The sequence below is a fragment of the Oncorhynchus mykiss genome, chromosome 18, assembly GCF_013265735.2.
Source record: "Oncorhynchus mykiss isolate Arlee chromosome 18, USDA_OmykA_1.1, whole genome shotgun sequence".
Lineage (NCBI taxonomy): Eukaryota > Metazoa > Chordata > Actinopteri > Salmoniformes > Salmonidae > Oncorhynchus > Oncorhynchus mykiss.
The window spans coordinates 5,280,049-5,307,412 of record NC_048582.1 but is presented as its reverse complement, the minus strand read 5'-3'; the positions used below and the strand labels follow the sequence as shown (position 1 = coordinate 5,307,412).

Sequence of the window (27,364 nt, the reverse complement as noted above, 5' to 3'; positions counted from 1 at the left end):
CGAACTGCATACGCCGGGTCCCCCTTGATGTCCAAAGGGGGCGGAGGAACCTCACGCACCTCAGACTCCTGGAGTGGACCAGCCACCACCGGCCTGAGTAGAGACACATGGAACGAGGGGCTTATATGGTAATCGGGGGGGAAGCTGTAACCTGTAACAAACCTTGTTCAGTCTCCTCAGGACTTTGAATGGCCCCACAAACCGCGGGCCCAGCTTCCGGCAGGGCAGGTGGAGGGGCAGGTGGAGGGTCGAGAGCCCCGGTGTGCCGTGGCGGTCTGCGCCAGTCCTCTGACGCCTCCCGGCCCACTGAAGGTGCACATGAGCGGTGTCCCATGTCTCCTCCGAGCGCCTAAACCAATCGTCCACCGCAGGAGCCTCGATCTGGCACTGATGCCTAGGTGCCAGAACCGGCTGGTACCCCAGTACGCACTGGAAGGGGGAGAGGTTAGTGGATGGGCAATCTCTGGCCAAGGTGTGAACGCCGCCCACTCCCCCGGCCGGTCCTGGCAATAGGACCGCAGAAACCTACCCACATCCTGGTTCACTCTCTCCACCTGACCGTTACTCTTGGGGTGAAAACCTGAGGTAAGGCTGACCGAGACCCCCAGACGTTCGATGAACGCTCCAGACCCTTGATGTGAACTGGGGACCTCGATCTGGCACTGATGCCTAGGTGCCAGAACCGGCTGGTACCCCAGTACGCACTGGAAGGGGGAGAGGTTAGTGGATGAGTGGCGGAGCGATTTTTGGGCAATCTCTGGCCAAGGTATGAACGCCGCCCACACCCCCAGGCCAGTCCTGGCAATAGGACCGCAGAAACCTACCCACATCCTGGTTCACTCTCTCCACCTGACCGTTATTCTTGGGGTGAAAACCTGAGGTAAGGCTGACCGAGACCCTCAGACGTTCGATGAACGCCCTCCAGACCCTTGATCAGATACTGTGTCCTCAGGCACCCCGTGGTGCCGGAAGACGTGTGTGAATAGGGCCTCCGCAGTCTCTAGGGAGGTAGGGAGACCGGGCAAAGGGAGGAGACGGCAGGACTTAGAAAACCAATCCACAACGGCCAGGATCGTGGTGTTCCCCTGTGAGGGAGGAAGATCTGTTCGGAAGTCCACCGACAGGTGCGACCACGGCCGTTGTCGAATGGGTAAGGGTATCTTCCCTCTGGGCAGGTGCCTAGGAGTCTTGCACTGGGCGCACACCGGGCAGGAGGAAGCATAAACCCTCATGTCCTTAGCCAAGGTGGATCACCAGTACTTCTCACTGAGACAACGCACTGTCCGGCCGATACCCGGATGACCAGAGGAGGGTGACGTGTGGGCCCAATAGATCAAACGGTCGCGGACAGCAGACGGAACGTACAGACGCCCAGCTGGACACTCGGGGGAGTGGGCTCTGCACGTAACACCCGCTCGATGTCCGCGTCCAGCTCCCACACTACAGGTGCCACCAGGCAAGAGGCCGGGAGTATGGGAGTGTTATCCATGGACCGCTCCTCTGTGTCATACATCCGGGACAGTGCATCTGCCTTAGCGTTCTAGGAACCTGGTCTGTAGGACAGGGTGAAAACAAAACGGGTAAAGAACATGGCCCACCTTGCCTGGCGAGGGTTCAGTCTCCTCGCCGCCCGGATGTACTCCAGATTGCGGTGGTCAGTCCAGATGAGAAAAGGGTGTTTAGCCCTCTCAAGCCAATGTCTCCACGCCTTCAAGGTCTTGACGACGGTCCCCCACGTCATAGTTTCGCTCCACCGGGCTGAGCTTCTTCGAAAAGAAGGCACAGGGGCGGCGCTTTGGTGGCATACCTGAGCGCTGAGAGAGCACGGGTCCTAACCCAGTCTCGGACCTGCGTCCACCTCAACTATGAACGCCAAAGAGGGATCCGGATGCGCCAGCACGGGAGCCGAGGTAAACAGCCGTGACCAAAAGCCCTGTCCGCCTCAGCCGACCCCTTCAGCAGTGAGGTCATGGCAGCTGCTACCTGACCAAAGCCCCGGATAAACCTCCAGTAGTAGTTGGCAAACCCTAGAAACCGCTGCACTTTCTTTACCGTGGTGGGAGTCAGACAATTACGGGAAGTGCTGCGTCTACCGGGAGATTTATCGCACAATTCCCCCCCCCCCCCGTCGATGGGGTGGTAATTGAGTCAAATCGGTATATTCAGAGGGGATGCGCACGGTGGAGACCTGGTCTAGGCTTTCCACTGTAGTAGCACCGATGGAAACCCCCTACTCACCTGGGTTGACACGAGAGTGTCCCGACAGACGTCCTCGCGCCTGCTGCCTCTACTCCCAGAGGAACCTCCCCAGCACCGACCGGCAGGGTGCCCTCTGCGACCACAGATGGTGCATGGAATGGCCCCGCCTCCGGTCGCCCTAAGTGCAGCACCTCCCAGCTCCATGGGCGGTGGTGCTGGGGGGTGGAATTGACAGACCCCGATCTGGATGTCCGCGGTTATCCAGCCGGATGGACAGGTCCACCAGCTGGTTGAATGTGAGAGTGGTGTCCCTGCAGGCCAACTCCCGACGGACGTCCTCGCGCAGACTGCACCGGTAGTGATCGATCAGGGCCCTGTCATTCCAACACGAACTCGTGTGCGCTCCTCGTCCCCTGCCTCAGGTGTACGAGACGTTCACCCGCTGCTCTACTCCCAGGCGGGTGGTCAAAGACTGCCCGGAAGCGGCGGGTGAAATCCCGAAGTGGTCCAACAAGCTTCTTCTTCCCCCACATAAGGCGTTGGCCCACTCCAGGGCCTTCCCTGAGAGGCAGGAAACGAGGGCGATACTTAGCCCGGCAACAAAATACCAGCCATCAACATAGAACTAACACGCACACATACATGTGGGAAACAGAGGGTTAAATACTGAACATGTAATGGATCGGCGATGACTAGAAGACCGGTGACGTCGACAGCCGAGCGTCGCCCGAACAAGGAGAGGGATCGACTTCGGCGGAAGTCGTGGCAGTTCCTCTTATAGAATATTAGCTCAACAGTATTGTGGAGCTCCTGTGCCTAAATATAAACAGTACCAGCACCCATTTCAGTCCAAGTCAAGCACTGAATTAGATAATTGAACATATAATATATTTTTAGAGAGTAAGGAAAGTGCCAGAACTGTCAAGACAATAACATTTGTTTCTGTTTCTCATTGTTACTACAGGACTAGAATTAAGTCTGAGGCCAGTAACATCAACAGTAATGACAAACCCAGCCTGCCTCTCTCCTTCCACACTGAGTCCAACCCCACAGTCACTGGGTCCTGATTGTGACAGTGGAGCCCAGTTTGCACTGCAGGATCCAGAGATGGCATCAGTGAAGGTGGAAGACAGCAGTCAAACACTGGAGCTGAATGTCAACATTAAAGATGAAGAAGAGGAGGAGAAGATTGGGAAATCTGTTAATCATGGTAAGAGCAGGTTCTATCTAACTAAGTTTGTTGTTCATTCCAACTTCCCACTGTGTATGAAAAGTTGCAAAAAGCTGTTTCATGATGAACTGTTTCAATGAGAAGGTAGATGTTATTTCATGCTACTGAGATGTGCATGGTTTGACACCAGTATTGCCAGCATTTGTTTTATTAACTGAGCTATCTGGAGTGATCAGAGAGTAGACTAAAGAAGTGAAGTAGACCAACTGCCAGTGTTTAAAGTTCTATGAAGTGAGTCTGTGTAGTTACTAACCCTTGTTATAGTGAGTAGAGGATGACAAGCCCCTTTTTTTAGCTTTCATCTCTTACCCACTTTTAGAATAGTTTTATTCCCCTGTATTGTACAGCCTACTGATATGAATACATATGTCACCCAGTACAGACAGAAGAGGACTGGTCACCCCTTTGGGCCTGGTTCCTCTCTGTTTCCTCCAAGGTTCCTGCTTTCTAGGGAGTTTTTCGTGGCCATTGTGCTTCTACATCTGCATTGCTTGCTCTTTGGGGATTTTGGGTTGGTTTCTGTAAAGAACTTTGTTACAACTTGTGTAAAAAGAGCTTCATAAAATACATTTGATTGACATGTATATCACACCAATTGACTGGTTGTTCTGATATTGTTCACACAGGAGACCATGTTGAGACATTCTCTATATCCAGAGAGCATCAACAGGAAGATCACATAGCAAAGAGGTCTCACCACTGCACACATTGTGAGGAGATTTTCCCATTTCTATCTAAGCTAAAAATACACCTAAAAATACACACAGGAGAAAAGCTTTACTCCTGCTCTGAATGTAGAAAATGCTTCAAAACATCAACTAAACTAAAAGTTCATCAGAGAACACACACAGGAGAGAAGCCTTACTCCTGCTCTGAATGTGGAAAATGCTTCAAAACATCAACTAAACTAAAAGTTCATCAGAGAACACACACAGGAGAGAAGCCTTACTCCTGCTCTGAATGTGGGACGAGTTTCTCAAATTGGTACACCTTAAAACGACATGAACGTATACACACAGGACATGAACGTATACACACAAGAAAGAAGCCTTACTCCTGCACTGAATGTGGGGCGAGTTTCTCTGAACTGGGTACCTTAAAACGACATGAACGTATACACACAGGAGAGAAGCCTTACTCCTGCTCTGAATGTGGGGCGAGTTTCTCTCAACTGGGTACCTTAAAACGACATGAACGTATACACACGGGAGAGAAGCCTTACTCCTGCTATGACTGTGGGGCGAGTTTCTCTCGTCCGGACACCTTAAAACAACATGATTGTATACACACAGGAGAGAAGCCTTACTTCTGCTCTGACTGTGTAAAATGCTTCAAAACATCAACTGACCTAAAAGTTCACCAGAGAACACACACAGGAGAGAAGCCTTACTCCTGCTCTGACTGTGGAAAGAGTTTCTCTCAACTGGGTACCTTCAAACAACATGAACGTATACACACAGGAGAGAAGCCTTACTCCTGCTCTGACTGTGGAAAGAGTTTCCATCAACTGGGTGCCTTAAAACAACATGAACGTATACACAAAGTAGAGAAGCCTTACTCCTGCTCTGACTTTGAAAAGAGTTTATTTCAGGAGTAAGAGAAGCCTTACTCCTTTTCTGACTGTGGGGCAAGTTTCTCTCGTCCGGACACCTTAAAATGACCTGAACATATACACACACTGGAGAGAAGCCTTACTCCTGCTCCGACTGTGGAAAGTGTTTCTCTTGAATGTGCCATTTAAAAAGACACCAAAGGAAACACGAGTGGAGCCTTACCACTGATCTGACTGTAGGAAATGTTAAAACACCAGCTGAGCTTTAAGGTCATTTGAGAAAAGACAAAGGAGAGAAGCCTCATTTCCGCTCTCAATGTGGCAAGAGTTTTTCCCAATTGGGTAATGTAAAAACACACCAACGGATACACACTTCAGAGAAGCCTTATCACTGCACTGACTGTGGGAAGAGGTTCTACAGATTGGGTCATTTAAAAAGACACAAATGTATACATAAAGGACAGGCCTCATCAGTTCTCTCAGACCAGCTAAGATTAGACACTCCACTTAATTCTCATGTCATTAAATAATTGGCAACGTTGAATTTGATAAAATGAAGAAAGTGTAGAACACTATTGTAATCGTATAGTTTCTCACTGTGAGAGAACAATGCAGAGGAAAGGGAGCATTATAGAATGTTAGTCTCTCTTTACTGATCAGTGTGCACCTTGTCAGTTTTGGTGTGAGAGAGAATAAAGTAGACGGCACACGTCAAACGTTTGATTTATGATCCTATGTCCGGATGACGTGTGCATGCCCATATTTGGGCATCCGGTAAGGTCATCCTGGTGGGAAGTGATCACGTGGTTATGCCCATATATGTTTATCCTGTTCCTGTTCTCACGCCTTAGAGTGAGTGCGACAATATGTCTATAATGCCTTTGAAGTTGTCATGATGATTGATGTCTAGTGACCTCTTTGAACTGGGGGGATGGCCATTTCAAAGAGTTTGACCCCCCCCCACCCCCTGTTTATTGACCTTAGGGTTGTTGTCTATGAAACACGAATGTCCTGGGGTATTGGGGTTGGCAGACGTCTTGTTCTGGGCTTTATTTATAAGGCATGTGTCCCCAGAACACTAAACAAGATTTTTTAAATCAGCATGGATTTTGTGATCAGTGGCAAAGCTGTGATGACTGTAACAACGGAAGCAGGACCTCGGTTGAATACGATGCGCCAAAAAAGGCGGTTTCTAAGTGTGTATAGAACCCAAATACTGCCCGCAACTACGCTGAAAGATCAAGTGCTGATGTCTAATGGACATCAATCGGGGTATCGGTTTGATTACCTGGCCTATAGAGTGAACCTCTATACGGTAGCCGAAGGAGAAGAATATACAGACCAGACTTTAGGAGTGGACTACGGGCTTGAAGACTGGACGGTTTTTCGCAAGGTTGTGTGTCCCGAACTGAGCCTTATCACCAAGGGGTATAGCTTGTTCAAGGTGCCCCTGACTCCTCAGGAAGAATAATTCACAGGGTGAAAATACAAAGAAAGAATGGACTTCCATGTGGCTACGTGGAGTTCTATTTCGGCAACGAGGAAACCCGCAACCAAAACATTTGTGATGGAGGGGATTTTAGGTTGCTCATGCTTATTCCTTTTCAAATTTGGGATCTAATGGAATTGAAAATGTTCCAGCTGTTGGACGCTCTCTTTGTACAGAGCCAACAGCGGCAGAGCATTGTTCATGTAAAGAAGTGCATAATATATACGAATCCTGAGGATTATGATTCAAAGGAGCCCCAAGAAGATACATCCTCAGAAGGGACAGCCTCCGAAGAAAACTAATTACGCGGTTGCGTTAACCACGCCCTGATACCCAAAGGACTGGTTCAACAATAAAAGGAGTGCCCTTAAAGCCTCCAGTTCTTCATTTCATCATACACCATGGATATTCATACAACATACCAGGACTCCGATACGACATGGGGGCCAGACCCTAAGGACTCTATGCCTCGCAGCCCGGCTTTCTACTCCCCCCTGGCGAGACCCACGACACCCCCTACATGTACACAGCCTGAGGACGTGTTTGATGGGGTAGTCAGTACTATTTTTGTGGACACCATCAAGGCCTCTGTAGCCACACTTCTAGACGTGGTGATTGGAGAATATATCAGAGAGAAATGCATCGGTTGTGAGATCAATCACCCCAGCAAGCGCCGTATATGACCCGCCAAGATACTACTTCTTCAACCAATTTGAGGAGCTGGTGAAAAGACTGTGGTCCTGCAGGTTTATACCATCGCTGGTCAGAGCCCTGGAGTCTATGGGTCTTGTGCCGTCTATCCCCAGAGTTTACTTGGTAACCACGGCATTCCTACACGAACTGAAGGAGGCCATCTACATCCACGATAAACTCAAAGAAATCCGACACACCCTGTTGGACGACAATAAATACCGGGAAGTTGTGGTGGCTGATGTGATGACTTTCTGGCTCAATAAACCCCAAGAGACCGAGTGACATGTTGTTATTTAGATGTAATGCAATGGGCAACTATGTGTATACGATGTTAGAGATAATAAATAAATGTCTTATTTTGAGAGAACTTACAAATGTTATGCATCAGATTATTGAAAATAAAGTGAACGATGTATCGTTCTACACAACACACAATGCCTGGGTTAATGTAGAGCGTGTGCTGAAAATGGAACAAATCATGAATCATGTTGTGGATGATTCTGAAGAACTAGAAACAACTTTGTCTAAGATTTTACTTGTTTGAAACACCATTTAATTGTAACGTGTATCATATTTGTTGTTTATATGCTTATATATCTGACATGTGTGTTTTCAAAGTTCAGCGACACAAGTCTGTAACTCAAAACCAAATATACAGGGTGTTGCATGCTGTGATCGTTGAGAAAACTGGGACTGAATATACAGACAATCCTGAATTGTCTGTATACGTAATACTTGATGCATGAATAAAATAAGAATTCTATAATGAAAATGAAATGTTGTCGTTATTTGAAAGTGGCTCATTAACGTTATTGTACCTCAGAGAGGCAAGAAGGATGGCGGAGCAGATGTTGAAAAACATTTATTATAATCCCTCTAACCCCGGGTCTTATGGGGGTAAGGAACGTTTACAGAGAGCTATAGCCGAAGAAACAGGTAGCCGGTTAAGTGATGCTAAAGTGAATGAGTGGTTATCAGAGCAGGATGCATATACTCTCCATAAACCTGTAAGAAAGGCGGATCTATGTGACATGCAGGTCCTTGCAGATAAAAATGATGGAAATCGCTACATGCTAACGGTTACAGATATTTTCTCTAAAATAGCATTTGTAAGGGGCTTAAATAAGAGCGGGGCAGAGGTGACCCGGGCCTTTGACCCTATCTTGAAGGATGGAGGAGCCCCCAAGAAAGTGCAGACTGATGGCGGAAAATAATTGTTTTAATAATACTTTTCAGAAACTCATGAAGAAGGACAATATAGTACATTTTGCTAGAGGCTCGGATTTGAAAGCTTCAGTTGTTGAACGCTTTAACAGAACTCTGAAGGAGCGGATGTGGCAATATTTTACAGCTCACCACACGCATATATATATCGATATAGTTCAAGGTTTAGTGAAGGGATACAACAACAGCTGCCATAAGAGTATATGTATGAAGCCCTCCGAGGTCTCTTCTGAAAACTCTTTTCTTCAAGTCTTTAAAAATCTGTATGGTTTGTTCCCCCTTCGCCGTAAGAAAAAAAATATTTTTAAATTCATAGTTGGGGACTTGGTGCGTATATCCAAGTTGAGGGGTGTTTAGACTAAAAATATGAGCAGCGATGAGTTGTTCACCGCTACCGAGTGTTGTCTTGGAGGATCGTTACAAAATATAACACTTACAAGAACTTGTGAATTCAATATAGGCTTTTAATACAAACATATCAGAAGCCTAGATGGTCTGCGGAACACACCCTTTTCCAGAGCACTGGCTCTGTTTTTATACACATACAACATATGAGTCCATCCCACATGCAAATGAAGTTACTTCCCTCAGTCCATCTGCCACCATTATCTTTCAATCTGTGCTTCCTGCTTGTTCACGCCCAATAACGCCCATATCTGCTTTCAATCAAGTTATAATGGTGACAGGACCTCTTCATGTTCCAAAAATAATACATGCCCATCTTATCCTATGGGCCCCTTATGTTTAGCTTGTCCTTATTAGGACTAGTAGACTATGTGTCTCTTCTCTTCATGTCCTAAAAATATATACCCTATGTCTATAGTCCATCAGTTGGTAATTTGGCTGACCCCCTCCTTTGTATGTCCCTCTGACCTTGGTATGTCCAGCTGTCCTATGCTCTCATGGCCTTACTCTGGCTTCCTGTCCTATACAATAGACAATGCATTTTACCAGAATGGCAAATGCACTCTAAGTGTATCTTTCTCTTGTGGTACAGTATTATGTTTCTCCCTATATGTACATCTTGCTCCCACAGTGTCTGCCACGCATACCCCAGGTCTACAAGTTAAAATATTATGACGGGGAGCTTATAGAGGGATCTTTTTATGAGCAGGAATTACAGAAGGTACAGTTGGGTAAAGACAAAGTCTTTCACGTGGAGGAGATTCTAGATCAAAAGAGAGAAAAGGGTATAAAAAAAAAAAATGGGTGCTGGTCCGCTGGAAAAACTGGCCCCAAAAGTTCAACAGTTGGGTATTAGAGCAGGATGTGGTGGAGGCATCGGGGGTTAACTTAAACCCCCAGGCATGATAAATACCCCATCATTCGCGTGTACACAGGAGTGCATCATGGAACACACCGGCTTCTACCTGACTCTCCCCAGTAATGCGTCGTAATAATCAGAGTTAGAATTATACAACCAATTTTCCAAAGCCTATAGAGTTACCAGAGGCCTGTAGGTCTCAGCGAGATTACATACCCCCATAGTTGGTATAATATCAAAGATAAGGACCGTGATTATTATTGCAAAGGGATATCGGAACCTGCAAAACTTATTAAGCTTAAAAAAGGATTCTATAGAACTGTCGACAGGATCGTCTCAGAGTTGAATGAACTCCTAACCCCGAACAATATGGAAATATTCCTGATCTACAACCCTATACATAAACGTGTACAAATCTCAGGGGATGCTGACGGGGTATAAAGACCAGCGGTAAGTTAGCCTACATGTTGGGGATGGGTCCCAATAAATGGACGTATGTGAAAGATAAATTATTCCCATTCCCTGCGGATATACATTCAGGATTTTACAACATATTTGTGTATACCGACATCATATCCTATCAAAGGGTCGGAGACAGCTGTGTGCCCCTCCTGAGAACAGTTCATATAGACGGAAAGGATGGGGACATAGTCACTGTCACCTACGACAAGCCACACTACGTACCTGTAAGCAAGAAATATATTGAAAACATTCTTGTTGAGCTTAAAACAGATCAGAACGAAAACATTGAATTTACTTGTGGTAAAACGATTGTTAAAATCCACTTTAGACCCACCAAAACCTCTCTACATATATAATATTAGTATTATATATTTTTATAAACATAAATTTAAATAGGGTTATGGACCATCAACATCTCGACCCTAACCGCTATGTCTCAGACTATGTTGATCAAGTGGGTAATGGACTACCCGGCTATTATGGATCCCCGACCATGTACGGTTCGGGGATAGGAGGTATATTTCGTAACCTCTTTAGGATGGTTTTACCGTTTATGAAGAGAGGCTTCAGCATAGCCAACCCACATTTAAAATCAGCGGCTAAAAATACAGTAAGTGAGGTTGTAGCCAATGCTATGACCAGAAGGGCGTCACCAGATGCAGAGCATCAAGGAGGCTCGGGGCTTATTGTGTTGTCTCGAAGACCAAAAAAAGAGACCTCCGGGTATAAGGCGCAGGCTTGCTTCTAAAAAGGGGAGGTTAACAGTTAAAAGAAACTCAGTAAGTCAAAGACGTGGTACAGTGAGGAGGTCTGGACCAAAAACGACAAAAATACTCTGAAGTATTTTCTAAAAGAAGAGTGCAACATGGCTCTTTTACACCGCATGTCCTCTGAAGCTGTAAAGACAGAGCTTGATTTTTTTTCACGCCCCCCTTAACCCAACATTCAAATAGAGAGGTCCAGTTATGTGGAGAGAGCCCCACTCAGAGAGAACAGTCTATGACTTGGGTGGCTGGAGTATGTGGTGGAAAATCGTCTTAGAAATATAACACTTACAAGAACTTGTGAATTCAATAAAGGCTTTTAATACAAAATATCATAAGCCGTGCTGGTCCGCGGAACAGCCAACTTCCCTGAGCACTGGCTCTGCTTTTATACACATACAGCATATGAGTCCATCCCACATGCAAATGAAGTTACTTCCCTCTGTCCATCTGCCACCATTACCTTTTAGTTTAAGCTTCCTGTTTGTTCACGCCCAATAACGCCCATATCTGCTTTCGGTTAGGTTATAATGGTGGCGGGACCCTTTCATGTCCTGAAAGTAATATATGTCCAGCTGTCCTATGGGCCTGTGTCTTTGGCCTTTGTACTTATGTTTAGCTTGGTGTGCTCTTTGGTATGTTGCCCTTATTAGGACTAGTAGATTGTGTGTCCCTCTGACATTGGTATGTATTATTATTACTGGGTTAGGGTTAAATATCAACATTTAGACATGACAACTCACTACGGAGTTACTGGGTTATTACAGGCTGGCTAAACCGCTCGCGTCGCCTGCGCGCACCCCGCTAAAGCGGGAGTTAATGTCATGTATGCTGAGAAAACATAGGAACAATAATTACATTAACAGGATGTAGAGATGATGTAATCTCGTGTATTTGTTGCTTCTGGGCAAAACAACATGCCAATGATTACATTAAGTTAATGTACATGACTACATTAGCTGAGGTCATAATTACATTTGTTACATCTGGACATACTAATTACAAGAGTAAGCGGAGAGAAAATGGTAGCAAAAAATGACCAACATATGAAACATGGAGTATACAAACATTAGCTATATTTGGATCAAAACAGACGGACAATTTTGGGCGAAATAAAGTCCTTGATGGATGGACCTGCAAAGCCAGCGTGAAATTCCCATTTAACCGGTAGATGTTGGCTTTTTTTCAATGCAGGATTCTACATGCAGGAGTTAGTCGGTAGCGTGGTGTGTCTGGTTTTGGGTAGGGAAATATGGCGAAGCCGAAGTGCTGTTCGAGTCTGGTGGCTCCAAGTTGAGTTAATAGGTAAGAATGAATTGAATGGAAGACGGAGACGACGAAAAATGGAGCAAACAGGCCAAAAGTTGTAAATGAACATCGGTTTCTTATGGAGTGCATTTGAGGTCAGGAAGATGGTAAAGGAGGCATTAGGAAAGGTAGAGTCAGTCAGAGTGACCAGTAGTGGTTTTGATTTCATGCGTCTCAGAAGAGCAGAAGGAGAGAGCATTGTTTTTTGGAGCAGGGCACCGATAAAATGTGTTATATCTGGAGTTTCGTTGGAAGAGTGAAGAGTGTCTGCCTACTCATGTGATGCTGCGATATGTAAGATACGCAGTGAGAGGGATTGTGAATAAACCACTGCAGTTATGAAATTGATAAAATAATGGCCATGTTTCAAGTGTGTACCGACGGAATATTTTTGGTATTTATTAGGATCCCCATTTAACCACTACAAAAGTATCAAAATTGTTCACTTCTCTCATTGACTTCTCAAACCCATGCTTGGTCCGCTTCACAAGCGTTCTCTGAAGTCTCGCGTTGTTTGCGTCTCTGGGTTTAGAAACTGGTAGAGGGGGAACAGGAAATTCCAGCTCATGCGCACATCATTCTTCACAACAAAGGACACGCCAGAATTGTGCAGTCGAGACCACAACTTCTGTGTACGTTTCAAATGTATTACTACTGGTATGTAATAGCACGTTTTAATATCTTAAGAACATGTCATAACATGCTAGGTAACAAATACGTCAAGTTATTATCACGTTTGGTAGAAAAAAAAAATGTGCCAAACCGCGTGAGTGAACGTGATCACTTTTTTATTTTTTTTTATTTTTTACAATTGACATAGATACTCTGGGTTTATCTGAGTGGATGTATCTCGTCAAGGTAATCTCATTAAGGATCAAATAATTTGAGATTTCTGGGTTCGTTTAACATGTCGTTTTTGGTTTTGTGTAACGTTAAAATTCACGAGCTGGTAAAATGGCGGCTCCCTCTCGGTCTGCATCAACGGACTTCAGTGCAGGCAGTGAGGGTGCAGCAGAGAGACACCATTTTACGGTTGCACTACTGTTTTGGAGATAAATGTAATGATGATCAGTTTTCTACACGTGTACTAATATTGAGACATTCAGTTGTTTCTGTCTGTCTATAAATGTTACTATGGTGTGAACGGAAATAATATAGTTTTTTGATTGAAATAATACAGGGACGACCAGGTTATTCAGGAAAATAGTACATAGTGCTGCCTGAAACATACTGCAACCTTGTACTGAATGGTTTTTGAGTCATTTATGTCAATTCAGAAATCTACTATAGATTACGTTCTGTAGCCTAATATAAAGTGTAAACTTTGTCTAATGTGAATGAACTCGTGTTTTGTTGTCAATGCTTAGCTACCAGATCTGTTGAAATGAGATCAGTGCTTGAATTGGACAGGAGCTCACTGGAGCTGAGTACCAGCACCTCAAATTTCTACTGCTTGAGCTCATGTTCCTCTTATAGAGAATAAAGTGCCAGAACTGTCAAGAGTAACTTTTGTATCCGTTCCTATTTATTACTACTGGCCGACTCAGATTAAGCCTGAGGCTGGTAACATCAACAGTGAGGACAAACCCCGCCTGCCTCTTATTGGGAATTTTCCAGTAAATGTGTGCACATTATACATCTTAGAGTAGTCAGCAGAATAAGTGCACTCTATATGTGTGTCTAGGTCATTAGGCACCATTAAACATGCACCTGTCTTGAGAGTGGGTGTGTCTGTTTATTGTTGTACCATTGCTATGGCTTCATGTTTACTGTTGCTATGGTTATGCCAGGAATGGAATCTATGCCCTACATGCACCTGTCTTGGGAGTGTGCATATCTGTCTATTTTTGTACCATTGCTATGAATGGAATCTATGCCCTAATGTGAAACCAAGCTAAAGTTAGTGCAAGGCAAAAAGATAATGGTGGCTAAATGGCCGAGGGGATGAACCATTAACATAAAGAGGAGTTACGTAAAGGAGGAAAACTATAACAAGTGTATGCCAAGGCTGGAAAGACACTTGCTTCATGAACCAGCTCGGGTTCTATTACTTTGTAATAAAGTCTTTTTGAACTCACAGGCTCCGGTATTTCCACGACACTCTCCTTCCACACTGAGTCCAAACCTACAGTCACTGGGTCCTGATTGTGACAGTGGAGCCCAGTTTGCTCTGCAGGATCCAGAGATGGCATCAGTGAAGCTGGAAGACTGCAGTCAAACAGTGGAACTGAATGCCAACATTAAAGATGAAGAAGTGGAGGAGAAGATTGGGACATCTGTTTCTCATGGTAAGAGCAGGTTCTAAGTGTGTGTTGTTTATTTCAACTTCCCACTGTGTATGAAAAGTTGTGGTAGAACTGTTTCATTACGAACTGTTTCAATGAAAAGGTAGATGTTATTTCATGCTACTGACTAGGGATACACAATACAGTGCCTTGCGAAAGTATTCGGCCCCCTTGAACTTTGCGACCTTTTGCCACATTTCAGGCTTCAAACATAAAGATATAAAACTGTATTTTTTTGTGAAGAATCAACAACAAGTGGGACACAATCATGAAGTGGAACGACATTTATTGGATATTTCAAACTTTTTTAACAAATCAAAAACGGAAAAATTGGGCGTGCAAAATTATTCAGCCCTCTTAAGTTAATACTTTGTAGCGCCACCTTTTGCTGCGATTACAGCTGTAAGTCGCTTGGGGTATGTCTCTATCAGTTTTGCACATCGAGAGACTGAAATTTTTTCCCATTCCTCCTTGCAAAACAGCTCGAGCTCAGTGAGGTTGGATGGAGAGCATTTGTGAACAGCAGTTTTCAGTTCTTTCCACAGATTCTCGATTGGATTCAGGTCTGGACTTTGACTTGGCCATTCTAACACCTGGATATGTTTATTTTTTAACCATTCCATTGTAGATTTTGCTTTATGTTTTGGATCATTGGCTTGTTGGAAGACAAATCTCCGTCCCAGTCTCAGGTCTTTTGCAGACTCCATCAGGTTTTCTTCCAGAATGGTCCTGTATTTGGCTCCATCCATCTTCCCATCAATTTTAACCATCTTCCCTGTCCCTGCTGAAGAAAAGGCCCAAACCATGATGCTGCCACCACCATGTTTGACAGTGGGGATGGTGTGTTCAGGGTGATGAGCTGTGTTGCTTTTACGCCAAACATAACATTTTGCATTGTTGCCAAAAAGTTCAATTTTGGTTTCATCTGACCAGAGCACCTTCTTCCACATGTTTGGTGTGTCTCCCAGGTGGCTTGTGGCAAACTTTAAACTACACTTTTTATGGATATCTTTAAGAAATGGCTTTCTTCTTGCCACTCTTCCATAAAGGCCAGATTTGTGCAATATACGACTGACTGATTGTTGTCCTATGGACAGAGTCTCCCACCTCAGCTGTAGATCTCTGCAGTTCATCCAGAGTGATCATGGGCCTCTTGGCTGCATCTCTGATCAGTCTTCTCCTTGTATGAGCTGAAAGTTTAGAGGGACGGCCAGGTCTTGGTAGATTTGCAGTGGTCTGATACTCCTTCCATTTCAATATTTTTATTTTTATTTTACCTTTATTTAACTAGGCAAGTCAGTTAAGAACAAATTCTTATTTTCAATGACGGCCTAGGAACAATGGGTTAACTGCCTGTTCAGGGGCAGAACGACAGTTGTACCTTGTCAGCTCGGGGGTTTGAACTTGCAACCTTCCGGTTACTAGTCCAACGCTCTAACCACTAGGCTAGCCTAGCTATCGCTTGCACAGTGCTCCTTGGGATGTTTAAAGCTTGGGAAATCTTTTTGTATCCAAATCCGGCTTTAAACTTCTTCACAACAGTATCTCGGACCTGCCTGGTGTGTTCCTTGTTCTTCATGATGCTCTCTGCACTTTTAACGGACCTCTGAGACTATCACAGTGCAGGTGCATTTATACGGAGACTTGATTACACACAGGTGGATTGTATTTATCATCATTAGTCATTTAGGTCAACATTGGATCATTCAGAGATCCTCACTGAACTTCTGGAGAGAGTTTGCTGCACTGAAAGTAAAGGGGCTGAATAATTTTGCACGCCCAATATTTCAGTTTTTGATTTGTTAAAAAAGTTTGAAATATCCAATAAATGTCGTTCCACTTCATGATTGTGTCCCACTTGTTGTTGATTCTTCACAAAAAAACACAGTTTTATATGTTTATGTTTGAAGCCTGAAATGTGGCAAAAGGTCGCAAAGTTCAAGGGGGCCGAATACTTTCGCAAGGCACTGTATGTGGAAAACAGAGGGTTAAATACTGAATCTGTAATGGGGGAATTGAAACCAGGTGTTGAAAAGACAAAACGAGGGCCTCCCGGGTGGCGCAGTGGTTAAGGGCGCTGTACTGCACCGCCAGCTGTGCCATCAGAGTCCCTGGGTTCGCGCCCAGGCTCTGTCGTAACCGGCCGCGACCGGGAGGTCCGTGGGGCGACGCACAATTGGCCTAGCGTCGCCCGGGTTAGGGAGGGCTTGGTCGGTAGGGGTGTCCTTGTCTCATCGCGCACCAGCGACTCCTGTGGCGGGCTGGGCGCAGTGTGCGCTAACCAAGGTGGCCAGGTGCACGGTGTTTCCTCCGGCGCATTGGTGCGGCTGGCTTCCGGGTTGGATGCGTGCTGTGTTAAGAAGCAGTGCGGCTTGGTTGGGTTGTGTATCGGTTGTGTATCCATGACTTTCAACCTTCGTCTCCCCCGAGCCCGTACGGGAGTTGTAGCGATGAGACAAGATAGTAGCTACTACAACAATTGGATATCACGAAATTGGGGAGAAAAAGGGGTAAAAAAAAAAAAAAAAGAAAAGACAAAACGAATGGAAAATGAAAAGTGGATCGGCAATGGCTAGAATACCGGTGACGTTGACCGCCGAGCGCCGCCCGAACAAGAAGAAGGACTGACTTCGGCGGAAGTCATGACAGTACCCCCCCCACCACCCCCCCTTGAGCCGCGCGCCGACACCGGCCTCGGGGACGACCCGGATGGAGACGGTGGAACTCCTGCAGCATCGACGGGTCCAATACGTCCTCCACCGGCACCCAGGATCTCTCCTCCGGACCTTACCCCTCCCACTCCACGAGGTACTGAAGTCCCCTCGCTAGATGCCTCGAGTCCAGTATGGCTCGAACTGCATACGCCCGGGCCCCCTCGATGTCCAAAGAGGGCGGAGGAACCTCCCGCACCTCAGACTCCTGGAGTGGACCAGCCACCACCGGCCTGAGTAGAGACACATGGAACGAGGGGTTAATATGGTAATTGGGGGGAAGCTGTAACCTTGTTCAGTCTCCTCAGGACTTTGAATGGCCCCACAAACCGCGGGCCCAGCTTCCGGCAGGGCAGGTGGAGGGTCGAGAGCCCCGGTGTGCCGTGGCGGTCTGTGCCAGTCCTCTGACGCCTCCCGGCCCACTGAAGGTGCACATGAGCGGTGTCCCATGTCTCCTCCGAGCGCCTAAACCAGTCGTCCACAGGAGCCTCGATCTGGCACTGATGCCTAGGTGCCAGAACCGGCTGGTACCCCAGTTCGCACTGGAAGGGGGTTAGTGGATGAGTGGCGGAGCGATTTTTGGGCAATCTCTGGCCAAGGTATGAACGCCGCCCACTCCCCCGGCCGGTCCTGGCAATAGGACCGCAGAAACCTACCCACATCCTGGTTCACTCTCTCCACCTGACCGTTACTCTTGGGGTGAAAACCTGAGGTAAGGCTGACCGAGACCCCCAGACGTTCGATGAACGCCCTCCAGACCCTTGATGTGAACTGGGGACCTCGATCAGATGCTATGTCCTCAGGCACCCCATGGTGCCGCAAGACGTGTGTGAATAGGGCCTCCGCAGTCTCTAGGGCCGTAGGGAGACCGGGCAAAGGGAGGAGACGGCAGGACTTAGAAAACCGATCCACAACGGCCAGGATCGTGGTGTTCCCCTGTGAGGGAGGAAGATCTGTTCGGAAGTCCACCGACTGGTGCGACCACGGCCGTTGTCGAATGGGTAAGGGTTGTCTTCCCTCTGGGCAGGTGCCTAGGAGCCTTGCACTTGGCGCACACCGAGCAGGAGGAAGCATAAACCCTCATGTCCTTAGCCATGGTGGATCACCAGTACTTCTCACTGAGACAACGCACTGTCCGGCCGATACCCGGATGACCAGAGGAGGGTGACGTGTGGGCCCAATAGATCAAATAGTCGCGGACAGCAGACGGAACGTACAGACGCCCAGCTGGACACTCGGGGGAGTGGGCTCTGCACGTAACAGCCGCTCGATGTCGGCGTCCAGTTCCCACACTACCGGTGCCACCAGGCAAGAGGCCGGGAGTATGGGAGTGTTATCCATGTACCGCTCCTCTGTGTCATACATCCGGGACAGTGCATCTGCCTTAGTGTTCTAGGAACCTGGTCTGTAGGACAGGGTGAAAACAAAACGGGTAAAGAACATGGCCCACCTTGCCTGGCGAGGGTTCAGTCTCCTCGCCGCCCGGATGTACTCCAGATTGCGGTGGTCAGTCCAGATGAGAAAAGGGTGTTTAGCCCTCTCAAGCCAATGTCTCCACGCCTTCAAGGTCTTGATGACAGCCAACAGCTCCCGGTCCCCCACGTCATAGTTTCGCTCCGCCGGGCTGAGCTTCTTCGAAAAGAAGGCACAGGGGCGGCGCTTTGGTGGCATACCTGAGCGCTGAGAGAGCACGGGTCCTAACCCAGCCTCGGACCTGCGTCCACCTCCACTATGAACGCCAAAGAGGGATCCGGATGAGCCAGCACGGGAGCCGAGGTAAACAGAGCCGTGACCAAAAGCCCTGTCCGCCTCAGCCGACCACTGCAAACGCAGTGAGGTAATGGGAGCTGCTACCTGACCAAAGCCCCAGATAAACCTCCGGTAGTAGTTGGCAAACCCTAGAAACCGCTGCACTTTCTTTACCGTGGTGGGAGTCGGCCAATTACGCACAGCTGAAATGCGGTCACTCTCCATCTCCACCCCCTGATGTGGAAATGCGATACCCTACGAAGGAGATGGCCTGCTGGAAGAACAGGCATTTCTCAGCCTTGACATACAGGTCATGCTCCAACAGTCGTACAAAGTACCCTGCGCACCAAGGACACATAAATGGCGCGTGTAGAGGAGTAAATCAGAATGTCATCGATATACACCACTACACCCTGCCCGTGCAGGTTCCTGAAAATCTCGTCTACAAAGGATTGGAAGACTGATGGAGCATTCATCAACCCGTATGGCATGACAAGGTACTCATGGCCTGATGTGGTACTAAACGCCGTCTTCCACTCTTCTCCCTCCCGGATACGCACCAGGTTGTAAGCGCTCCTGAGATCCAATTTTGTGAAGAAGTGTTCCCCGTGCATTGACTCGATCGCACTGGCTATGAGAGGCAGCGGGTAAATACCTCACAGTGATTTGGTTAATGCCTCAGTAGTCAATACACCTCTATCCTTCTTCTTCACGAAAATAAACTCGAGGAGGCAGGTGAAGTGGAGGGCCGAATGTACCCCTGCCCCAGAGATTCGGAAACGTATGTTTCCATAGCCGCCGTCTCCTCTTGCGACAGGGGATACACGTGACTCCTGGGAAGTGCTGCGTCTACCGGGAGATTTATCGCACAATTCCCCCCCCCCCCCCCCCCCCCCCCCCGTCGATGGGGTGGTAATTGAGTCAAATCGGTATATTCAGAGGGGATGCGCACGGTGGAGACCTGGTCTAGGCTTTCCACTGTAGTAGCACCGATGGAAACCCCTACTCACCTGGGTTGACACGAGAGTGTCCCGACAGACGTCCTCGAAGCCTGCTGCTTCGACTCCCAGAGGAACCTCCCCAGCACCGACCGGCAGTGTGCCCTCTGCGGCCACAGATGGTGCATGGAATGGCCCCGCCTCCGGTCGCCCTAAGTGCAGCACCTCCCAGCTCCATGGGCGGTGGTGCTGGGGGATGGAATTGACAGACCCCGATCTGGATGTCCGCGGGTAGCCAGCACGTTATCCAGCCGGATGGACAGGTCCACCAGCTGGTTGAATGTGAGAGTGGTGTCCCTGCAGGCCAACTCCCGACGGACGTCCTCGCGCAGACTGCACCGGTAGTGATCGATCAGGGCCCTGTCATTCCAACACGAACTCGTGTGCGCTCCTCGTCCCCTGCCTCAGGTGTACGAGACGTTCACCCGCTGCTCTACTCCCAGGCGGGTGGTCAAAGACTGCCCGGAAGCGGCGGGTGAAATCCCGAAGTGGTCCAACAAGCTTCTTCTTCCCCCACATAAGGCGTTGGCCCACTCCAGGGCCTTCCCTGAGAGGCAGGAGACGAGAGCGATACTTAGCCCGGCAACAAAATACCAGCCATCAGATACAGCCATCAACATAGAACACACACACATACATGTGGAAAACAGAGGGTTGATTACTGAACATGTAATGGATCGGCGATGACTAGAAGACCGGTGACGTCGACAGCCGAGCGTCGCCCGAACAAGGAGAGGGATCGACTTCGGCGGAAGTCGTGGCAGTTCCTCTTATAGAATATTAGCTCAACAGTATTGTGGAGCTCCTGTGCCTAAATATAAACAGTACCAGCACCCATTTCAGTCCAAGTCAAGCACTGAATTAGATAATTGAACATATAATATATTTTTAGAGAGTAAAGAAAGTGCCAGAACTGTCAAGACAATAACATTTGTTTCTGTTTCTCATTGTTACTACAGGACTAGAATTAAGTCTGAGGCCAGTAACATCAACAGTAATGACAAACCCAGCCTGCCTCTCTCCTTCCACACTGAGTCCAAACCCACGGTCACTGGGTCCTGATTGTGACAGTGGAGCCCAGTTTGCACTGCAGGATCCAGAGATGGCATCAGTGAAGGTGGAAGACTGCAGTCAAACACTGGAGCTGAATGTCAACATTAAAGATGAAGAAGAGGAGGAGAAGATTGGGAAATCTGTTAATCATGGTAAGAGCAGGTTCTATCTAACTAAGTTTGTTGTTCATTCCAACTTCCCACTGTGTATGAAAAGTTGCAGTAGAGCTGTTTCATGATGAACTGTTTCAATGAGAAGGTAGATGTTATTTCCTACTACTGAGATGTGCATGGTTTGACACCGGTATTGCCAGCATTTGTTTTATTAACTGAGCTATCTGGAGTGATCAGAGAGTAGACTAAAGAAGTGAAGTAGACCAACTGCCAGTGTTTAAAGTTCTATGAAGTGAGTCTGTGTAGTTACTAACTCTTGTGGTAGTGAGTGGAGGATGATATGAAATTAGTCTGTGTCGTTTCTAACCCTTGTGATAGTGAGTAGAGGATGACAAGCCCCTTTTTTTAGCTTTCATCTGTTACCCACTTTTAGAATAGTTTTATTCCCCTGTATTGTACAGCCTACTGATATGAATAGATATGTCACCCGGTACAGACAGAAGAGGACCGGCCACCCCTTTGAGCCTGGTTCCTCTCTGTTTCCTCCAAGGTTCCTGCTTTCTAGGGAGTTTTTCGTGGCCATTGTGCTTCTACATCTGCATTGCTTGCTCTTTGGGGATTTTGGGTTGGTTTCTGTAAAGAACTTTGTTACAACTTGTGTAAAAAGAGCTTCATAAAATACATTTGATTGACATGTATATCACACCAATTGACTGGTTGTTCTGATATTGTTCACACAGGAGACCATGTTGAGACATTCTCTATATCCAGAGAGCATCAACAGGAAGATCACATAGCAAAGAGGTCTCACCACTGCACACATTGTGAGGAGATTTTCCCATTTCTATCTAAGCTAAAAATACACCTAAAAATACACACAGGAGAAAAGCTTTACTCCTGCTCTGAATGTGGAAAATGCTTGAAAACATCAACTAAACTAAAAGTTCATCAGAGAACACACACAGGAGAGAAGCCTTACTCCTGCTCTGAATGTGGAAAATGCTTCAAAACGTCAACTGCGCTAAAAGTTCATCAGAGAACACACACAGGAGAGAAGCCTTACTCCTGCTCTGAATGTGGGACGAGTTTCTCAAATTGGTACACCTTAAAACGACATGAACGTATACACACAGGACATGAACGTATACACACAAGAAAGAAGCCTTACTCCTGCACTGAATGTGGGGCGAGTTTCTCTGAACTGGGTACCTTAAAACGACATGAACGTATACACACAGGAGAGAAGCCTTACTCCTGCTCTGAATGTGGGGCGAGTTTCTCTCAACTGAGTACCTTAAAACGACATGAACGTATACACACGGGAGAGAAGCCTTACTCCTGCTATGACTGTGGGGCGAGTTTCTCTCGTCCGGACACCTTAAAACAACATGATTGTATACACACAGGAGAGAAGCCTTACTTCTGCTCTGACTGTGTAAAATGCTTCAAAACATCAACTGACCTAAAAGTTCACCAGAGAACACACACAGGAGAGAAGCCTTACTCCTGCTCTGACTGTGGAAAGAGTTTCTCTCAACTGGGTACCTTCAAACAACATGAACGTATACACACAGGAGAGAAGCCTTACTCCTGCTCTGACTGTGTAAAATGCTTCAAAACATCAACTGACCTAAAAGTTCACCAGAGAACACACACAGGAGAGAAGCCTTACTCCTGCTCTGACTGTGGAAAGAGTTTCTCTCTACTGGGCAACTTCAAACAACATGAACGTATACACACAGGAGAGAAGCCTTACTCCTGCTCTGACTGTGGAAAGAGTTTCTCTCTACTGTGCAACTTCAAACAACATGAACGTATACACACAGGAGAGAAGCCTTACTCCTGCTCTGACTGTGGAAAGAGTTTCTCTCACCTGGGCACCTTAAAACAACATGAACGTATACACAAAGTAGAGAAGCCTTACTCCTGCTCTGACTTTGAAAAGAGTTTCTCTCAGGAGTAAGAGAAGCCTTACTCCTTTTCTGACTGTGGGGCAAGTTTCTCTCGTCCGGACACCTTAAAATGACCTGAACATACACACACTGGAGAGAAGCCTTACTCCTGCTCCGACTGTGGAAAGTGTTTCTCTTGAATGTGCCATTTAAAAAGACACCAAAGGAAACACGAGAGGAGCCTTACCACTGATCTGACTGTAGGAAATGTTAAAACACCAGCTGAGCTTTAAGGTCATTCGAGAAAAGACAAAGGAGAGAAGCCTTATTTCCGCTCTCAATGTGGCAAGAGTTTTTCCCAATTGGGCAATGTAAAAACACACCAACGGATACACACTTCAGAGAAGCCTTATCACTGCACTGACTGTGGGAAGAGGTTCTACAGATTGGGTCATTTAAAAAGACACAAATGTATACATAAAGGACAGGCCTCATCAGTTCTCTCAGACCAGCTAAGATTAGACACTCCACTTAATTCTCATGTCATTAAATAATTGGCAACGTTGAATTTGATCAAATGAAGAAAGTGTAGAACACTATTGTAATCCTATAGTTTCTCACTGTGAGAGAACAATGCAGAGGAAAGGGAGCATTATATAATGTTAGTCTCTCTTTACTGATCAGTGTGCACCTTGTCAGTTTTGGTGTGAGAGAGAATAAAGTAGACGGCACACGTCAAACGTTTGATTTATGACCCTATGTCCGGATGACATGTGCATGCCCATATTTGGGCATCCGGTAAGGACATCCTGGCGGGAAGTGATTGCGTGGTTATGCCCATATATGTTCATCCTGTTCCTGTTCTCACGCCTTGGAGTGAGTGCGACAATATGTATATAATGCCTTTGAAGTTGTCATGATGATTGATGTCTAGTGACCTCTTTGAACTGGGGGGGATGACCATTTCAAAGAGTTTGACCCCCCCACCTCCTGTTTTATTGACCTTAGGGTTGTTGTCTATGAAACACGAATGTCCTGGGGTATTGGGGTTGGCAGACGCCTTATAAATAAAGCCCAGAACAAGACATGCGTCCTCAGAACACTAAACAAGATTTTTTAAATCAGCATGGATTTTGTGATCAGTGGCAAAGCTGTGATGACTGTAACAACGGAAGCAGGACCTCGGTTGAAACATCGAGAAAGGGCCAAGAATCAAGCCACAATATACGATGCGCCAAAAAAAGCGGTTTCTAAGTGTGTATAGAACCCAAATACCGCCCGCAACTACGCTGAAAGATCAAGTGCTGATGTCTAATGGACATCAATCGGGGTATCGGTTTGATTACCTGGCCTGTAGAGTGAACCTCTATACGGTAGCCGAAGGAGAAGAATATACAGACCAGACTGGAGTGGACTATGGGCTTGAAGACTGGACGGTTTTTCGCAAGGTTGTGTGTCCCGAACTGAGCCTTATCACCAAGGGGGTATAGCTTGTTCAAGGTGCCCCTGACTCCTCAGGAAGAATAATTCACAGGGTGAAAATACAAAGAAAGAATGGACTTCCATGTGGCTACGTGGAGTTCTATTTCGGCAACGAGGAAACCCGCAACCAAAACATTTGTGATGGAGGGGATTTTAGGTTGCTCATGCTTATTCCTTTTCAAATTTGGGATCTAATGGAATTGAAAATGTTCCAGCTGTTGGACGCTCTCTTTGTACAGAGCCAACAGCGGCAGAGCATTGTTCATGTAAAGAAGTGCATAATATATACGAATCCTGAGGATTATGATTCAAAGGAGCCACAAGAAGGTACATCCTCAGAAGGGACAGCCTCCGAAGAAAACTAAGTACGCGGTTGCGTTAACCACGCCCTGATACCCAAAGGACTGGTTCAACAATAAAAGGAGTGCCCTTAAAGCCTCCAGTTCTTCATTTCATCATACACCATGGATATTCATACAACATACCAGGACTCCGATACGACATGGGGGCTAGACTCTAAGGACTCTATGCCTCGCAGCCCGGCTTTCTACTCCTCCCTGGCGAGACCCACGACACCCCCTACATGTACACAGCCTGAGGACGTGTTTGATGGGGTAGTCAGTACTATTTTTGTGGACACCATCAAGTCCTCTGTAGCCACACTTCTAGACGTGGTGATTGGAGAATATATAAGAGAAATGCATCGGTTGTGAGATCAATCACCCCAGCAAGCGCCGTATATGACCCGCCAAGATACTACTTCTTCAACCAATTTGAGGAGCTGGTGAAAAGACTGTGGTCCTGCAGGTTTATACCATCGCTGGTCAGAGCCCTGGAGTCTATGGGTCTTGTGCCGTCTATCCCCAGAGTTTACTTGGTAACCACGGCATTCCTACATGAACTGAAGGAGGCAATCTACATCCACGATAAACTCAAAGAAATCCGACACACCCTGTTGGACGACAATAAATACCGGGAAGTTGTGGTGGCTGATGTGATGACTTTCTGGCTCAATAAACCCCAAGAGACCGAGTGACATGTTGTTATTTAGATGTAATGCAATGGGCAACTATGTGTATACGATGTTAGAGATAATAAATAAATGTCTTATTTTGAGAGAACTTACAAATGTTATGCATCAGATTATTGAAAATAAAGTGAACGATGTATCGTTCTACACAACACACAATGCCTGGGTTAATGTAGAGCGTGTGCTGAAAATGGAACAAATCATGAATCATGTTGTGGATGATTCTGAAGAACTAGAAACAACTTTGTCTAAGATTTTACTTGTTTGAAACACCATTTAATTGTAACGTGTATCATATTTGTTGTTTATATGCTTATATATCTGACATGTGTGTTTTCAAAGTTCAGCGACACAAGTCTGTAACTCAAAACCAAATATACAGGGTGTTGCATGCTGTGATCGTTGAGAAAACTGGGACTGAATATACAGACAATCCTGAATTGTCTGTATACGTAATACTTGATGCATGAATAAAATAAGAATTCTATAATGAAAATGAAATGTTGTCGTTATTTGAAAGTGGCTCATTAACGTTATTGTACCTCAGAGAGCCAAGAAGGATGGCGGAGCAGATGTTGAAAAACATTTATTATAATCCCTCTAACCCCGGGTCTTATGGGGGTAAGGAACGTTTAGAGAGAGCTATAGCCGAAGAAACAGGTAGCCGGTTAAGTGATGCTAAAGTGAATGAGTGGTTATCAGAGCAGGATGCATAGACTCTCCATAAACCTGTAAGAAAGGCGGATCTATGTGACATGCAGGTCCTTGCAGATAAAAATGATGGAAATCGCTACATGCTAACGGTTACAGATATTTTCTCTAAAATAGCATTTGTAAGGGGCTTAAATAAGAGCGGGGCAGAGGTGACCCGGGCCTTTGACCCTATCTTGAAGGATGGAGGAGCCCCCAAGAAAGTGCAGACTGATGGCGGAAAATAATTTTTTAATAATGCTTTTCAGAAACTCATGAAGAAGCACAATATAGTACATCAAAAACGACAAAAATACTCTGAAGTATTTTCTAAAAGAACAAGCACCATGGCTCTTTTACACCGCATGTCCTCTGAAGCTGTAAAGACAGAGCTCGATCTTTTCACGCCCCCCTTAACCCAACATTCAAATAGAGAGGTCCAGTTATGTGGAGATAGCCCCACTCTCTGCCATTACAGACAACGGTCCTATATAATTGTTCATACCAGGCCACGGTGACAACTATCTGGACTTCAACAACACCTTGGTGCATTTGCGTCTAAAAGTGACCAAAATAGATGGTACTAATATTGCAGGCGATGCCAAAGTGAGATGACCCAAGATGGCCGTCCGTTCTTTAGCTGTAGCCCCAACTAGGCTTCTCAAGAGGGGCAGGTTTCTTTTTAAACGCAGAGACATAGCTGTTACTTTTTAGGAATGTACGCAGCCGGCCACTCCCATGAGGAGCAGGCTGGTTCGTAGCCTCAGTCATTATATCTTAAGCTTTAAGACACACTGGGGGGGCTTGTAGCATAAGTCAGTAGCCAAAGGGCAATGTGGTCCCGTCAGGCAATAGCAGTCTCTTGTCATAGACTACCCTGAATCTTTTAGTTAGTGGGGTGTTCCTTAGATGGAAGCCCTTTTTATCCCTAACAATGTTTTTGTAGGAGCTCAAAATCTCCAAGTCACTATTCCTGTTGTTTATGAAACCCTCGACCAAGCGTGTGATTGATTCCAAGTTTACACGCGGGGCATTTTCATAGTTTTGAGTCATGCCTTTGGCTTTCAACACCACGTGATTGTCTTTAGTCCTAAAAGCATAGCTTTCGGGTCCACATGAGGACCATTCTGTGATATGGTCACCCTCTTCAAGTTCACTCGTTAAACCACCCAGAT

The 27,364-nt window shown here is 46.4% G+C and overlaps 5 protein-coding genes across 17 annotated transcripts in view; 4 read left to right on the top strand and 1 right to left on the bottom strand.

Annotated features, from left to right (window-relative positions):
* The window catches only part of LOC110513142 (zinc finger protein 501-like), a 42,264-nt gene extending 34,323 nt beyond the window's left edge, over nt 1-7,941 (top strand). For 3 of the 5 annotated variants that reach the window (XM_036951234.1, XM_036951232.1, XM_036951231.1), the window contains one exon: nt 4,807-7,941. In XM_036951234.1, the coding sequence (XP_036807129.1) occupies nt 4,807-5,027 (221 nt within the window). In that variant the 3' untranslated portion in view covers nt 5,028-7,941. Of the gene's footprint in view, nt 1-3,163; nt 3,410-4,056 lie in introns of all 5 variants that reach the window. The other 2 variants (XM_036951233.1, XM_036951235.1) reach the window with 1 other exon arrangement.
* LOC110528894 (oocyte zinc finger protein XlCOF6-like) overlaps nt 1-27,364 on the top strand; it is a 680,129-nt gene that overhangs the window by 184,779 nt on the left and 467,986 nt on the right. The gene's annotated exons all lie outside the window — the stretch shown is intronic.
* The window catches only part of LOC110510710 (zinc finger protein 883-like), a 586,683-nt gene that overhangs the window by 432,199 nt on the left and 127,120 nt on the right, over nt 1-27,364 (bottom strand). The window lies entirely within an intron of this gene.
* LOC110517120 (gastrula zinc finger protein XlCGF17.1) overlaps nt 1-27,364 on the top strand; it is a 422,438-nt gene that overhangs the window by 345,017 nt on the left and 50,057 nt on the right. The gene's annotated exons all lie outside the window — the stretch shown is intronic.
* On the top strand, nt 12,737-26,000 carry LOC110517117 (zinc finger protein 883-like). 2 transcript variants are annotated; one of them, XM_036951238.1, is made up of 4 exons: nt 12,737-12,843; nt 14,267-14,474; nt 20,889-21,134; nt 21,836-26,000. In XM_036951238.1, the coding sequence occupies exons 2-4, from the start codon at nt 14,372-14,374 to the stop codon at nt 23,056-23,058; spliced, it is 1,572 nt and encodes a 523-aa protein (XP_036807133.1). In that variant the 5' UTR covers nt 12,737-12,843; nt 14,267-14,371; the 3' UTR covers nt 23,059-26,000. The 2 variants fall into 2 exon arrangements, with proteins under 2 accessions (XP_036807133.1, XP_036807131.1); XM_036951236.1 differs by lacking the exon at nt 12,737-12,843 and adding an exon at nt 12,891-13,044.